The 17,382-nt window shown below is 43.6% G+C and overlaps 1 protein-coding gene across 1 annotated transcript in view; it reads left to right on the top strand.

Moving 5' to 3' along the window:
- mmp15b (matrix metallopeptidase 15b) overlaps window positions 1-6,405 on the top strand; it is a 31,485-nt gene extending 25,080 nt beyond the window's left edge. Inside the window, exons 8-10 of the mRNA XM_061737378.1 lie at window positions 2,376-2,526; window positions 4,661-4,779; window positions 5,516-6,405. Of these exons, the coding sequence (XP_061593362.1) occupies window positions 2,376-2,526; window positions 4,661-4,779; window positions 5,516-6,024 (779 nt within the window). The 3' untranslated portion in view covers window positions 6,025-6,405. The remainder of the gene's footprint in view (window positions 1-2,375; window positions 2,527-4,660; window positions 4,780-5,515) is intronic.
- The last annotated feature ends 10,977 nt before the right edge of the window (window positions 6,406-17,382 follow it).

The following is a 17,382-nucleotide window of genomic DNA, read 5'->3' as shown; positions in this document are numbered from 1 at the left end:
AGACGTACTGTAGGAGAAGAAGTAGACCCAGATTAAAACAAGACATTGGCCTCGGTGGAGGACACACACAGTTTGGTTACATGCACTAACAGAAAGTCAAATTGTTACCTTAATCCGACCGATATCAAAGTTTTATAGGCTTTGTCTACACCTGTAGTCGAAACGAACCGAAGATCTTGAGATCAAGCTGTTAGTGCCAGATAATGTGTCCTAATCCGAGTTATTCCGGTATGTGTACCAACCCACCCAAGTCCTGGGAGCGGGAATAATAACAGTCACAGCGTCACAACAACACGGCGACAGAAGAAGAGGGAAACTTTGCTGCATCTAACCTGCAACATGATCAGTTTAGTATGTACGACATATACAGAGCTGCTGCATTGTTAGCGTCAATTTTTTCGCATGTTGTCCTCCTTCGCGCTTGTTTACTAATTGTACCGGAAGAACACCGCACAAAACTGCGTGTGGCACCACCTCGCCTCGCAGAGTCGAACACACCTCACTCAATAATCGATTGTCTTTGTTACGAAATGGTGGTTGGTCGGACCCAGATGTAGGAGAGCAGGAGGCAGTTCCAAAAGAAACAAAGATTTATTAACAAAAAGCGCAGCTGAGCAGGATTTCAAAAACACCCGGACATGAACGTTACAAAGTACCAAAAACCTGAGCTGAAAACACGGAGGAACAAACAGTACGGACCAGCAGGGAGCAAGGGAAAGACAAGACCAGATATACACAAGGGTTAAAAGACACAGGCTTCAAAATAAAACAGGAAGTATCAAACCATAACAGTTTTCTCGCTCATGTATACTTGGATTTCTCGGAACCTCCAGTTTAATCCTGAGCTAGATTGTTGCCAATAGCTTGATTTATATCTGCATGTAACCGCACTGAGTGTGAATGCTTTCAAGGATGTTTCAGAATAGCTCCCATTTAAAACGTTTATATTCAGTGGACTAGCTACCAAGGCAGGCTAGCTCTGACAAGCAGGCTGGACTGTCTTCCTGAATGAACATCTAACTCAACTTAGCAAGGCCCTTCCAAAGCTCAAACCAGATGTCATCATCTGCAGTGAGTACAACAGGTCTTAGAATGGATCCTAGCAGATCTGATTGTTAATATACAGCACATAACAGTGACAACAGTCCCTGTAAATAGTAACACATGCTAAGAATGGCTGAGTTTATAAAGATGATGAGAACAAACTGAGCTTTGTCTCTTCCTTTTCTTTTGAAGTTGTATTTTTAATATCAACCCCCTAAATGAAGGCTGAAGACACCCTGTTGTCTTGAGCAGCAGGGTGTCTTCAGTCGGAGTCTTCTTCACACCTGCTGCAACCCAGACCGCTGCAGGAGATCCTCTCTGCCCACAGCAATAACCCTCTACACCCACTCTTTGAAGAGACTTAAATTACTTAAACTCATTTTCCTTCATGGATAAATAAAGTATTTTTGAGTTGAATTAAAGAAGTGTGGTAGAGGTGTGGTACTGTATAACAGAATAAAAGAATAAAGTTGGTCTTGTTATAAAGATGATGGATGGATAATGTTTCTGCTGAACATGAACTTTACCTAATATCGCTGATTTTGCAGGCAAACTTGGTTTATGCAGGTTTTATCCAAAACAAACCCAGTTATCACAGCAACAACACTCTTTATCCCTAGAAGAAATAGTAGACATGGAAATAGCCGTTAGTTCCCAACAGTACCAGGAAGTATGTCATATTACATCAGGGGGATGTAGCACAGAAACCCTGGGAAGTAATGTGTCAGCCTCATGTTCCCCCCCGATGCTAGGGCTGCTTTTATTTCAAACGAGGGGCAAGGGGCTGGAGGTGGGTGGACTGATGGCTGGTTGGGGAGAGGCAGATTAAAGCCAAAAAGAGATGTAATGGAGTCCCTTCATCTGACACGGTGAAAAACAGTCAAACCTTCCCCTCAGCAAGACGTTTGCTGCACCCTGACACGAGAGCAGCCGCTCCTGGCGGATAATTACAAGCCAAACCCAAACTCCCCAGTCCACGGCGCACTTGCCCCGCTGTGTCTTTAGATTGCTTGCCAGCAAATCATTACTGCATATTCTTATAATTTACAAGTGTGTGTGTGTAAAGATTGGTTTGGGTTCTGAGATTTTACTTATTCACAGTTGCCAAGAAAGGAAATGCATTGTGCTGCATTGAGAAATGCATTGCTTATGCATGTGTCTGTCTGTCAGGATGTGAATGTTTTAAGCTGCTCTGCAGTTTGCACATCTATATAATAGTCTACATGTCATGTACAGTACATTAACATTTCCCAGAGTCCATGATCAATCTTATCGTGACAAAAAGGATGTGATGCAATTCTCTCTTCTCCTCTCCTCTCCTCTCCTCTCAGGAAACAGATTCTGGGTTTTCCGAGAGGCAAACCTTGAACCGGGCTATCCCCTGGAGCTGCCTCACTATGGTCACGATATTCCCCACGACCGCATAGACACAGCCATCTGGTGGGAGCCGTCAGGCTACACCTACCTCTTTCAGGGTGACAGGTAGGCAAGACTCACAAGTTCAACTTCAGATCACTCACACTATTTGCATGACTTTGATACTGTTTAGCTACAAGCACACCGATGTACAGATGAAAGTTTGTATGCTTTCGCACAGTCGGGAAACTACTGTAGACTTTTATAACACTGTATTTTATGGGTTTTCATGTCCACCCTGGATTTGAAGATTATCAGCATTCTCTGATGCGTATTAGGTTATTTAGGAGGAAGATGAAAGGTTCATTTGAACGCCTCCTCCTTGAGAAAGTCATAAAAATATGTCAACTCTTCTGTTAAATGCAAACATCACTATAGTACTGACAAACTTACACAAAAAATAAGCACTTTTATGAAGCTCTGTCTGCATTACGTGTCTTTTCGTTGGTCTTTTACACAAAAATGATTTTATCACTGCATAATTAAATTACATATTTGATCACTGCAAAGTAAAAACTAAAAAACAAGCATATTTGATTGAACATGTACATATACAATCATGCAAAAGTGTGTACTCTTTCATTTACTCCTCTCATTTAATAATTAAAACAAGAAATATAGTTAAAAACAATAAAAACAGATCTGTGAGCAATACTAAGTACTACCTTAGTACTTCCATAGGATTCAAGAGGGTAAGTTCAGTCCAGGTGCTGCTGTTGATCATCCTCTGATGAATTGATCATAAGCAAGTGTGCACACCTCTACTACACAAACAGTCACTTAGTCAGATTTTGGGTCTGGACCTGCAGTGTCCTAACACAATGCCAAGAGAGGAAGACATAAGAAACTTTCTTAGATATGCAATTGCTGCTGAACATTTAATTGAAAAAGGTTGTGAAAAATAATTTGGAGTTCAATGTTCAATGTTCAGCGAGAATTATTATTCAGTATAGTTGACATCTTTCCCATGGGTGGATGTCCCAACAAATTTAGCACATGGTCAGACAGTGCAGTGCTTAAGAAAAAATCCCAAGAGCAACATCTCAGTCCCGACAAGCCTCACTGAGCTTTTTAATGTTAAAGTCCATGAAAGCACAACCAGAGGAAGATTGAACGAGTATGTTTTTTTTTTGTTTTTTATGGGTTTGCTAAGAGAAAGCCTCTTCTGTCTAAAAATAACAAATGTGTGCTTAACCTGTTTGCTGAGTAAAATGTATGTATCATCGTTAACAACTCGTACTTGGGTAAATAAGGAATTCAATTAAATATAGCTTGTTGTGTTATCATTTACAGACTTTACAATAATAATGCCTTATTTGGTCTGTTATTCTCATATTTATTATTCTCATAATATGCACAAACCTGGAAACCTTAAATATTTACATCAGAAATATAACATAAGTATTTCAGTTGAGGGGAACTTGCAGGGGTGTAAGTGTGAGTGATTAATTTAGATGCACTGCATACATCCTAGCCGTACGCAGTGTTTGTGAATTTACAGTCTGTTTTTAGTAAGAAGGTGATTTATGTGCAAATCATCTCCCAGATGTACAAAGATTTCATGAATAAACTCCACTGCATTGAACACAAACTCCTCTATATACCAGAGGCATCAGCTTCACAGCTAAAGCTGGTCAAAATTCAACGGGACGATGAACTAAAGTACAGCAGCATCTCTGCATCAGCATGGCTGAAAAGAATCAAGGTTAAGGAATGGCACAGATAAGATCTCAACGTAGTTGCAAATCTGCAGGGGGATTTTAAATCATCTGCACTCCATTGAATGCCCAAAGACCTCAATCTTATAAAGAACAATGGACCTGAATTCATTCACAATGAGGTGACAGATTTATAAAGATTTATACGGCTGAGTGGATCCACAAGCTTCTGATTCATGTTTTTTCTAGTTTTCAGTTTTGTTAAATAAATAATGGCACAGTGAAGAAAAGTGATGTTGTTCATCTGAGATGTATTTCCCATGGATTAGAAGAGGGGGGCTAACATGCATCACAACTGTCAGGCTTCACGTTCTCTTGTGCAGACAAGGAACAGATTCAGATGTGTTGTGGAAACACTTCTGGCATGAATGCTCTGTGTCAGGCCCCCAGATCTGAACTCAGTAGGAACTGCAAGTAGTCTGTTTTCATCTTGTTTGGACTGTGGATAAACAGTAACGAGCAGCCTGGGCTGCTGTGTGCAGGTACTGGCGCTTCAGTGAGCAGTCCCGCGCAGCGGACCGGGGCTATCCGAAGTCAATCAGCGTCTGGGGATCCTCGGTGCCTGCTACTCCCAAGGGAGCCTTCCTCAGCGATGATGGAGGTGAGATGAGACGGATTCAGGTTTCCCTCTTGGGGTGTGTACAGTATGTGTGTGTGTGGCCGACAGACGCGTCTTAAGCTCGGGATCAGGGTGGGGTTGGGCAGTCATCGGGAGTGGGAGGAAGGGAGGACATTTCAGTATAGTCGTTGTCCTCTTTTTTTTTTTGTCTGCATATATATTAATGGTTAATACCATGTTGGTAAAAACCTAAGGCATATATATATGCATTATTAATATATAATATATATATATTTTAATATATAATATATATTTATTTTAAAGAAATATTAAAAAATATATTAAAAAAAATATTATATATATATATAAGAAAATAATATATATATATATATATATATATATATATATATATATATATATATATATATATATATATATATATATATATATATACACACATATAATTTAATTTATTTTTTATTTATTTTATTTTTATATATATATATATATATATATATATATATATATATATATATATATTTATTTTATTAATATTAAATGTGAAAGGGAGGGGGGGGGTCGGGGTGGGGGTGAGGGGTGACATGCGCTGCTAGTCTATAACGCGAAAAACACATGGAAACGTCCTCTTTGCTTCACTTTGCTTGATTTTCGTGTAAATATATGAGAAGTCGTCTGCAGACACACTCCTTTCAAAGAAAGTGCAAGATGTTACATCACTTCTGTGACTTATTTATTCTCTACTCCCTGCATATTTCAGCGTACACCTTCTTCTATAAGGGTTCCAAGTACTGGAAGTTTGACAACCTCCGCATGAAGAGCGAGCCGGGCTACCCTAAATCCATCCTGAGAGATTTCATGGGCTGCAGCGTGGACCTGGATCCCGACAGAGACACGGACTCCGGACGCAAATACCCAGACACCAACCACCCGCCGGTCAACCCGGACGCGGGGCGCGACGGGGACAAGAACAAAGAGCAGGACGGGAAAGACGGCGAAGGAACGAACGGAGACACGGATAAAGGGACAGACCCCGACAAAGACGAAGACTACCGCGAGGGCCGCGAGGAGGACACCAACGAGGTGGACGTGGTGCTGAAGGTGGACGACAGCGAGGAGCGGACCATGAACATTCTGATGGTGACCATCCCGCTGGTCTTGGTGCTGTGCATCCTGGGACTCATCTACGCCATCATCAACACGCTGCAGAGCAAAGGGGCGCCGCGGCTGCTGGTGCACTGCAAGCGCTCGCTGCAGGACTGGGTCTGACCCGCCGACCGAGGAGGCTCGGGACTGTGAACTTGAATCAGACTGTCGATACCTCCCCTCCTCTAATCTACGCCTCTCCCCGGTCAAACATATGTCTCAAGTGTGTGTGCTCGGCGCGCCTGCAGCTCGTAGTGTAGTAGATCCATGCAGATACATGTACTGATGCATAGGCATACACATACTAAAAGCAAGCATACATTATGACACACACACACCACCTAAACCTCCTCCTGCCTCCCATGGTGCTCTACAAAGCAGTGACTGTAGTCTATTTATATGAAAGAACTTTGCACATAGTTTTTTTTTTTATGTTTTGTTTTGGTTCATTCTGTGTGACTTCTTGTTGTTGTTATTGTTTTAATTTCTAAACCAGGAAGGCCATTCTATTCTCCCTCTCTCGTTTCTCTACGGTCCTCCCCCTTCTTCTAATCTCAGCAGGGACTTTTTCCTTTCTGATAGCTTGACATCTGCTTATGTCATCTCTCCTAGAGTGTGATTGAGTAGTGCTCTCTCCTAGCCCTGATTGTCTGTCGTTCCTTCCTCCCAGCCATATAGCACGTCAGTCACAGAGCAGCAGGTCGGAGAAAAGCCATCGTAGTTTACAGTGAACCCATCGGCTCAGATCTTACTCTCAAAAAAAAGAGGCGGCTTGATCATTTGATGTCATCCCTAACGCGGCCGGCTTCAAGAGAACCGTGTGACGCTTTGTGGAAGTGACATATTTGTATTTTAAATTGAGGAGATCAACACTCTCATGTCTGCATGCAGAAGAAGGAGCAGCAGGCGGCTAGCGTACGTCAGCGTTGAGGCTAGAAGCAGCTGCCGCGCTGGTTCAGCCAATCACTACCTTGTTTCTTACAGTCGTGCAGGATCCTGGTTAGGGCTGGGCGATTTTGGACAAAAATGAAATCCCGATTTTTTTCTCTGAAAACCCGATTTTCGATTTCGATTTCGATTTTTTTGGTAAAACTACAAAAGACAATGGAATAAATTGTTTTAAATTTGAATGAAGTGCAATTGAAAGATACTGTAAATCCTCTTTGAGTTTAGTAAAGTGACAACATTTACAATTTTCTTGACCAAATAAAGATGACTAGACGAGCTCTGTCTGTAATGCAGCTGCAAAAAAGGAAAATCGATTTTCCGATTTTCCTTTTTTTAACATCGTCTTGATTAATAAATCAGATTTAGATTTAAAATCGATTAATCGCACAGCCCTAATCCTGGTACATCATAAATTTGGCAGACAAATATTCTGGGTCATAAAGAGTATCAGCAATCTAAACATGACATTGAAATGATGCCTTTAAAAGAAGACGCAAGTTGTAATAGGTTCTTATTGTTATTCATCTTCAGACTGCTATAAAGCCTTATTTTCCTTCCTAATCTTCTGTCCACGCAGCTGGACACTGGGTCTTTGTGCTTTCTTTCCCTCACTCCAAAATGATTTAATGACCTGCCTGGCTTAGGGGTAAACAGACCGTGTTTTCAAGTGCGGGGCTCGTAATCAGTGTGGCTCTTTTCTGTCAGCAGTGAGACACTTTTTTTTTTTTTTTTTTTTTGCTGCAGAGGAGATTGACTAATAGGTAATATAAAAGGTTAGCTCACTGTGAAATTAACACGGGAGAGAGAGGGGGCACTCGTTATATGTGTGAGACATTAAAGAAGAGCAGCAAAGCAAAGCCAACACCTTAAACGTGGGCAGGGGCAGGATGCAGCTTCGGACCGGCAATTTGGATTTTATTTTAATGAAAGAAGAGAGTAAAAGCACCTTTTGTGATGGTTGGTGGGCTGATGGTTATAAATACCAGGGTGGGCTCGGGCCATGATGGCTCACATGAGCTCACACTAATCCTCTTCATCAAAAACAGCAGGTGCGTGAAAACGCAGTTAACCCCCGAGACCTTTCACTCCCAGAATCAAAACCCTCTCTGCTTTTCTTTCATCTCACGAGAACAAAGAAAGAATGAAGACCGGCGCAAATAAGGATATCAGCTCCCTTGACCACTCATTATATCGGCATTAAAGCGCTGAAGTGGTGCATTCTGGACGGTTTAACTTCTCTACTACAAATCAACCTGTTCAGACGTGGAAGTATTTTTATTTCACCTAGAATTGACTTTCAAACACTAGTTATCCTTAATTTGACTTCCCAGTTTAGTTAAAAACCAAAAGTAGTGCTGCTTTTCCCAAAAAAGCATTGCAAAACAGTTTTGTGTAAAGTGGTGATGGCTGTTCCACTGTTACATAACAGTCTAAAGCAAAGATATCGCTCTTTAAAAGGAGGGAGTTTTTTAATTCTTATCTCATCAGCTGTGAGTTGAGTGAAGTCCGACTTCAAATCTGAACTGTGAATGGGAGGAAGGCTTATCTTAGCTGGCACTAAGAGGGCTGCTGCCATTCTGGGGGGATGACGGCTCAGGTTACACAGATGTGGACGGGGAGTGGAGAGTTTCCTGCTGCTGAAACCAAGGAGGAGGAGGAGGGGGGCTGGAGTCAGGGACGCTGACCTCGCCTCCCTGAGTTTGCAAAGTTTGTATCTCAGAGAGAGGCGGGGGGCGGGGGGGGAGGAAGAACAGAGAGACGGGGGAGATAGAGAGAGGGAGGAAAGACTGGCAGCAGCTCATGTGACCTAGATTCTCCTCCGGGCCCATTAGCGGCGCCGGCCCAGAGGGAAACTTCAGCTCACACCCGGCAGTTACAGTAGAACCCGCTCTTTGCCACCGTTGAACCGGCGTCACTCCTTTCACTGTCACATCCAGAGAGATAAACGGGTCTCGACCGGGGAAGACGGTTGAGACCGGACAGAAGGGAAGGCAGAACCGTCTCCACCAGTCCTGAGATTGATCCGAGGGCCGGTCGATAGCCGTTGCCGGGAAACCGTATCCCGTGTCTATCACTCCCCTCATCATTGAGGTCTTGTGGAGGGGGGAGGTTGGCGGACGCAGCTAATCAGCGTTAAAAGCAGCCCTACCTCCTCTGCCGTGTCCTCTCCCCTCCCCACCCCTCCACTGGTCCATCAGCGAGGGCTCAGACAGCCGCGTGTCTGGACAGACTCACAAAACTGCACACTCACTGCACTAGACACAAAGTAGTAAATGGAGATTTTATTTATCTGTAACCTCCAAACAAGCTCTTCAAAGTTGAAGAAGCCGAGTGCGCCCGAGTTTGCTGGAAACTGTGTTTTTTTTGGGAGTGAATCAGCGGTTTGAAAAGGCTCAAACCTGAAGGTGCCGCCGCTCATTGTCTCGGGAGTGGAAGAGATGTACTGAGAGGGTCAGAAAAGAGAGCCGTCAGGGCTGATTGATGCCTGCGTGAGTGCCGTGTTCAGTTAATCAGCTCCACTCTCCATCAGCGAAGGCTCCTGATAGTAAATCTCCCACCCTCTCTCCATCCCCACCCATCTGCATACCCGGCCCGGCCCGGCCCCGCCGAGCCGAGCCCGGGGGGATCGTAACAATAACAATGGCCTTCTCTCTTTCACTCCTTCTCCTCCCTCTCTCTCCTCCGTACACACAGCACTCTCACAAACAAGTGATTGTCTCCGTCAACCCCCTCCCCTCCCCTCCCCCCGCCCCGCTCTCCGATAAGGAAACTGGTCCCGGCCTCACAGCAAAGCCTGTTTTCAGATTTGCCGGTTTGTTTCCAGGAACGCGTTACCTGTCAGCTTTTGCGGAGACCCTGAAACAGGACGTGACAGTCAGATTTTTTAATGTTGCATAACTTGAAGTCCTTTTATGTTTACTCTGAAGTAAAAGACCCTTGATGCGAGTGTAGGTAAGGTGAGACCTGCAGAGCTTCTCCGAGCTTTCATCCCTCTCAGGATGTGTCTCTGTAAACATTGCACACTGAGCATTCCTGCCTCAGCCTTGAAGCTCCGGCCCTCAGCTCAGGCTCCACGTCTCTTTCTCTCCCTCTCTCGTCTTTTATGTCAGGAGCTCCACAGTCGCTCAGAAAGCAGGAATTCTAGTCTAGGATTCTGTATCCTGTAGCTTTTTTAAAAACATTTTTTCTTCTGCCACTTGTGTATTTCCACACTGTCAAATATTTTGCGAGTTTCAGCGCTGTGTGAAGTCCAAACTCTTACCGCGTCAGATCAACACAGAGAGGACTGAAAATTATTTAACAAAAAAAAAAAACACTGAACATTGCAGGCCGTTTTGGTTTCAGCCGCACTTCAGGGAACTGTGCGGCCTAAAAGGACGGTGGCTCGCCCAGGTGTTTGTTTTTTTTTTCTCCCAGAATGCATCTCAACTCGCTCACTGAGCCCATCCACTCTGAAACCACTAATGTTTAAACCGCCGCTCCACTAACACGTCCACTCAACATGGGGGTGAAGCGGGAGGAAGACAGGAGCGCATCAGCACTTATGTGCTTCAGACGGACACTGAACTGTTGAGAGGCTACTGAAGAACACGTCTCCGTCCACTAGTTGCAGCTACAGTAGCCAGTAGGGTTTGGTAGTGATTTTCTGGAAAAAAAACAAGAAACTTCAGCATCATTCATGCCCGGAATGAGATGAAGGGGGAAAGGATTGCATTAGGTGATCACATTAAATAAGGTTGTTTTATGTAAAATATATTTTTTCTTATTTTAATTTTGTTTCACTTTTTTTTTCCAAACTTGATTCTTTTTTTTTTTTGTTAATAACATTCCAAATGGTGTTTTGGATTTGTTCTGAGGGTGTTTGTTTTTCTTTAGAAAATGTAAGATTTTATACACTTGTGTTGTGTGTTCACCTCTAGTTGAGTGTGTTAACAAGCCATGCTGGACATGTACACATTAAAAAAATGCTCCGAAAAGTGATGTTTTAAGCTTTTTGTGGAGTCGCTGAAGCAGCAAAAGAGCTTCACGTGTGAGAATATAGAGCTCAGAACTCCACACACACACACACACACACACACACACACACACACACACAGCGCACACACCCTTCACTTTTCCTGCGGTGAGGTCAGTGTCCAGAGGGCCCAGCTTCCTGTCTCACACAGGACAGGCAGCAGAATGGCCTTATGGGCCGTGGGAGGCGGGGCGGGGGTTCTGGCGGCCCGCCAGGAAGCCACATGAGTGAGGAGGAAGTTACCGAGCCGCTTGAAACAGCCTATAAGAAAAGCCAACAGGCAGTGGTGTCACACTGGGAGGAAATGCATTGTTCACTGCGCCACCGCAGACCTCAGACACGCAGTTGCAACAGCGACATGAAGTGACACCTCGTCTCCTTCGTTCATCGCACAGCATTTACAGTCTGTTTAGAGACTCATCTGAATTACAGATCAGTTATATTGGAGACAAGCACACATGTTTAGTGTATGTGTGTCTCAAACTCTCAAAAGGGGAAAAAAAATCCCTTGTTCTGAGCTTGAATGGATGCAGTTGAGTGTTTGAAGTTTCTCTTAACTCAAAACTGTTGAAATAACACGACTCGTCACTGCAAAACTGATAAAACAGGAGATGAGTGAGTCAGATTTTTCAGGGAATTGTGACATCACAGACCAAGATCAGAGTAAATTTAATCTACTCCCATGTTTCTAATTTCCACGCAACTCCCAATGACGAAGCATTTGCAACAAAGGAGTGCAGAGCTGTAGCCCTCATGTCAACAGACACACACCTCATGGAAAAGAGAGTCAAGTGCAGCAGAGCCGGAGACACCATCCCTGTAACCAGCTGCTCTGACCAGAGGCATAGAGTCATGGTTGAAAAGGATGATCTGTGGCCGTTTGGCCAACTCATGATACAAATAAACATTACGGTATCAGCTGACCGTGTTAACGCTTGAAAAAAAGAGTAAATGTCTCCTTTAAAACATGTACACTGACTACAGTGAAGAGGATCCTGTAAAGATCGGTCCGTTTAGGCCAAGTCAGGATTTTCCTATGCACAAACCTTTAGGGTTCTGCAAACGTGCACATGGTTTTATTCTCACAGTTTGGAGAAATGCTGCAGAAGTGTTCCACATGCTTGCACAGCAGTAGTTTTTGAGTCTTCGTGAAGATAACAAGGTAAGGATAAAAAATGATTTAAAAGAAAAACCTGAGGGCATCGTCTAATCTCACAGTCTTGTTCTTTTTTTCTTACATCCATGTTGTTTTCCTGCCCTTGTTTGTCGATTTCTTTGAAGGAGGTTTGTGTTCATACTTTGACACACTAAGATGTCAGCTGATGCTGCGTGAAACACTACGATCTGAACTTTAAATGAGCCGACTTGAAGCTAAAATACAGATTTTCTATCCAAGCAGTCATTCTGTCCTCTGGTTCAGGTGTGGACCGAACATCTTAGCTCATGTCTGCTACGGGCTCAAATGCTCCTATTTTCAGATGACGTTCGGTTATTTAGAGCCAGCCAGTCAAAGGAAGTGTAGAGCCAAGCTCACAAATGACCTCATCGTGCTCCAGCTCATCAGCTGTTCAGGCAGTTTAACACGGGGACTCTTAAAAGCCGGGCGTCCGCCGACTTCTCCAGGCATCACATGCAACAACCAGGTTTAGAGATGCATCATCGTGGTTTCATGCTTTAGAGTCAGGCTCTTCACTTACTGTCGAACCTGCAGCAAAACCCTCCAGCTTCATAGTGACCTACTTTTAAAGATGCGCTCCTTACAGCCATCAAGTTTTTTGTGTTTTTGTTTGTCACATTCTTCCGTGCTTTTTGTAAATAGGCAGCTTTAATGGTGCGTGTCCTGCGAGCAGATAGCGCCGGACTGTGACCTAGTTTTACACAATGTTTACATGCTTTTAATACCTTCCTGCTGCGCATGTGAAGTTTAGGCCTGGTTCAGGCGATGCCTCGTTAACTCTACCTGCTGCACTTATCGCCACGCACACCCTGTGGAGCTCTCTAATTGCTTGCAGTCATGTCTTTACCCTGGATAGATAATTAACTCACTTTTAGTCCCACATCCCACACACGCACGCACGCGTCACAAGCAAACATGGACATCCGGGACATGGAGGTAATTGCTGCAGACATGCACCTGTTGTGCAGTCTTTTGATTGCTCCTCTGGGACCGGCTTTTAAAACCTTTTCATTAAAAAAAAACCTGCTTTCAACAAGTAGTTTTCATTTGAACATTAACATGACAACATCAATTTTGCTCAAGACACCACTTCAAGTAAGCGTATCAAGACTTCCAACTCCAAGACTCGCAGATGATAAATCCCTCACCCTCACCTGTGTTTGTAGTATCAAAGGCGGCTCAAGCAAGAGACAAGACAAACAAAAAGACATCTGGATGAAATCTTGTGAGCTGGAGTAAAGCACCATCGGGAATGTGCACCAAATAGATTTTATGGTTTAAAAAGATAATCATCTAAAGCCCGTTCAGAGAGAGACTGTGGTGTTGTACTGATTTGTACAGTTTAACTGTTTTGAGTTAATCTAACATTCAGCGGGCTGTTTGTTAGATTGCATATTTGTGTTCTTGTGGACTTGTGAGATGCGATCAGTCACAGCTCAAGTACTGATCCTGGTGCAGTCCTGGGGCTGGATTCACCAATATGTTCTTAAGAACCATCTTAAGAAATGTCTTAAGATCTTAAATTAAGAAGTTCATAAGAAAGTTCTTAAGTGCAATTACTCAATATTTTCTTAAGAACCGTCTTAAGAACTGTCATTTCTTACGAATTTCTTATTTTTCCTACTTAAGAACTTCTTAAAATGTCATTGCATTGCACGCGCCAACAAACAACATTTATATATAAATATATTATATATACAGGTAGTTTGGTCTTAACCGTCAGTCAATCACTAAACATGGAGAAGGAGAAAAAGAGATGCAGGAACTTTTCAAGGTTATGGTGGATGAGATTAATGTGTTGAAAAAAAAATACTATTGGGGAAAATTAATAATAATTAACTACCACGCTAACTAACATGCTAACAAACAGTTAACAGGCTCTTTGTGTAATTAATTACAAAGTATATCCTCAAACTATGACCTACTAGTGTAAACGTGTCTAAAATGTGCTGAAAAAGGTGATATTAGAGTCTTACCTTTTCACAGAAGACATTTTAAGACAGGTCAAGGTTGTCTTAAAGTTAAGAAAAAAGTCAAGAACAAATTTGAGAACTTTTATTTCAAGAATAACATTTATTCTTAAGTTTTTTCTTAAGAAGAAACTTAAGAAGAAAGTTGAGAAAATACTTAAGAACTTTTTTGGAGAATAGCCTATGACTTCTTCTCTTTTTTCTTCTTAAGACTGAACTTAAGAAAAGAATTACACTTAAGAAGATTTTTTTTCTTAAGAATGTTTTGTGAATCCGGCCTCTGATCTACATCAGACATAGTAAAGTCCCCTGATAGCGAGTGGGTTTGGTTTTAGTGTTGGTTGGTGCGATCTCTAGGTTGTAATGTGCAGATCAAGCAAATGGGACTTCAAAACTGTTTTCTCCATCATCGTCATGGTGGTGAGTGAGGTTCTCTGCAATTGGACGCATCGTGTCACGGGTTATTGTTGAGCATTTAAGCTGAACATGTTTTAGCGGTCAGCACGGTGGCTTGGTGGTTAGCACTGTTTCCTCGCAGCAAGAAGGTTCCCGGTTCGACTCCCAGGCCCAGCAGGGTCTTTCTGTGTGGAGTTTGCATGTTCTCCCCGTGCTTGCGTGGGTTTCCTCCGGGTACTCCGGTTTCCTCCCACAGTCCAAAAACATGCATATTAGGTTAATTGATTCTAAATTGCCCGTAGGTGTGAGTGTGTCTGGTTGTTTGTCTGTATATGTGGCCCTGTGATGTGTCCAGGTGACCTGTCCACCTGACACCTGAAAATAGCTGGGATAGGCTCCAGCAGACCCCCGTGACCCTGCAAACGATAAAGCTGGTATAGATAATGGATGGATGGATGGATGGATGTTTTAACTTCACCGTGCAGGATCTGGACACCCACTGTCTTGTCTCCTATATGAAAGGCCCTTTTTGCTAAGGCCACGTTTACACCGGGTATTTAAAAAAACGGATATTTCCCCCTCCACGTTTTGAAAAATACCATCATTTACACGAACCTGCATAAATGAGCTTTTAAGGGGTGCTATGAGCCAAACCTACAGACGGCAGGGTAACGAGAAGCATAAAGTCATGCTAGCCAATCGGAATCCTGGAAAAAAACATCAACAAATGACACGAGTAACTTCCAGTTACTTCCAACAGGTTGCACACATGACGCTGGTGACGTTCTGAAGCCTAAGGCCCAATCCCAATTCAACTTCACTCGCCCTTCTTTTCTCCACTCGCCCTTCTTTTCTTCCCTAACCACTAAAAAAGAAGGGGGAGATTTTAGGGCACTTGAAATCTAGGGCACTTGGCCCAGGTGCCTGTCCCAATTCTCCCACTCCCCCTCGTTTTCATCCCTACCCTGATCAAAAGCTGTTTTAATTTCAGCTGTAGCGCTGTTAATATGGCACTTTAATACGTTTTAATATTTTTTCAGGCTCAAAAGTAACCGTTAAGATCCCCAACCTGGGCTCAGTTTATCCAAATAACGCCTGTTAAGAAATTTGACTCGACGTTTTCGGAGATGAGAAGAGCCGCCGCCCCCGGGGAGCAGCAGCAGCTCACAGCCGAGGGGACAGACGTGATCGCTGGGTCAACCCAGCGCCGTCGTCCCGGGAGAGAAACCTGCAGCTCTGTTGAGAATTACGCTGGCTGAAATAAATCATTTAGGAATATGTTGGTTTAATAGATGAAATCTAACAGTTGTAGCTACGCCTGTTAAGAAATTTGCTCAGAAATTTCGAGATTTCTGTCTGCCGGCTCCAGAGCTTGGGTCCGCGTTAAATCGACGCAGAGGGTACGGCGTACGGCGCACGTCGCACGTACATCGACGCAGAGCCTACGGCGAAGGTTACATAACCTACGCCGTAGGCTCTGCGTTGGTGTAACGTGGACCATAAATCCCTTTATTCTGGCGGGATCTTCGGTAACTTTATCTGAAAGTGTGTAAATTACCCAGATAACAGCTCGATTACTTGGTGGTTTCTGAAAACTATTATATCAGAAACATCCAAAACAAATCTGACGAGTCACAGGATTATTTCTCTCTATTTCTCACAAAAAAATGCTTGCTCCCTTGGTCACAATCTGAGACGACTCTGCCTGTCTCTCGGTCGGCGAGTCAAATCGACGCAGAGCCTACGGCGTAGTTTACGTAGCATTCTGGGAAATTTTCATACCCCCTCGCTCGCCAAGTCAGAATCTGAAATCCCTCGATTTGAAGGGGCTATTCTCAGCCCCTAGCCCTCGTTATGCCCCCTCCCCCTAGGTGAAAAGAGGAATTGGGACACCACTACCCTCACAGGAACGCGCAAAATTTAGGGCGAAGTGAAGAAAACGAGGGCGAGGGGGTCAATTGGGACGCAGCCTAAATGTCAGTTTCTCTCTGTTTACAAGCAAACGTGAAGACAGAGTTTTTGCAAATCTCCACTTTGGCCGGAGTTTTCAGAAAATTATCGTTTTTGGTGACTTTGAACTTTGTTTTCATGTAAACAAACGTCCATGAAAAAAACACAGTTTTTGCTACGTGTAAACGGGGCCTAAGTCAGTATGCTGAAAGCTTGAAGATGCACTATGCACGTAATACTCTGTCCAGTCATGAAAACACTGAGGCCGTACAGCTTCCTGCCATCCTCCGACGTTCCCCATCTCCAAACCTGCCCCGTGTCGTACTGACAAACAGCCGTAGAAATGCACCCTGCCATGAGTCTCAAAGTACTTTGGGAGCAATTAGCACGAATAGCAAAGACTCCAGCGCATGTACTCGTTGTGGAGTTACTGTCAGCACACGTTTGCTTGATTTACACTCTGTGGACTGATTTTGTGAAACACAGCAGCATGAATTTCCCAGGTGATGAGAGCCGGAGTTACAGGAGTAACTTTGATTAGTGGGTGGGTAGCGGATTAATGCAGGGATTGATGCAGGGATTGATGCAGGGATTGATGCAGGGATTGATGCAGGGCATCATCACCAACGGATGGACAGCTGTGAGCACCAGGACCTGTCTCACCGCCGTCTCTGTCATACGTAGTCGTGTTACAGCCTCTCGCTGAAGGTGGTTGGGATTAACAGCCAAGATCACCATGAGGGGGAATAACCGCCAGCGGACACATTGCATTTTAACGACTGTCTGCATTTTAATTTCTAAAAACATTATGGAAAAACTATAAAGGTTTTATGTGGCATTTAAGGATAAAAAGGCTACATTATGGTTGTCATGCAGCTGTCTCACTAAGCTAACCCAGTTACTCATTGCTGCTCGCAGCCAAGCATTTACATTTCTCTCTTCACAGATAAACTGATGCTTTTGTTCGTCATATCTAAATGTTTTTCTCTTCGAAACGTTCATCTTTGTGTGTCTGCAACTTGTTG

This window comes from Cololabis saira, chromosome 2 (assembly GCF_033807715.1).
Source record: "Cololabis saira isolate AMF1-May2022 chromosome 2, fColSai1.1, whole genome shotgun sequence".
In the NCBI taxonomy this organism is placed as follows: domain Eukaryota; kingdom Metazoa; phylum Chordata; class Actinopteri; order Beloniformes; family Belonidae; genus Cololabis; species Cololabis saira.
Note: the sequence above shows the minus strand (reverse complement) of the source record. Positions and strands in the feature narration are given on the sequence as shown.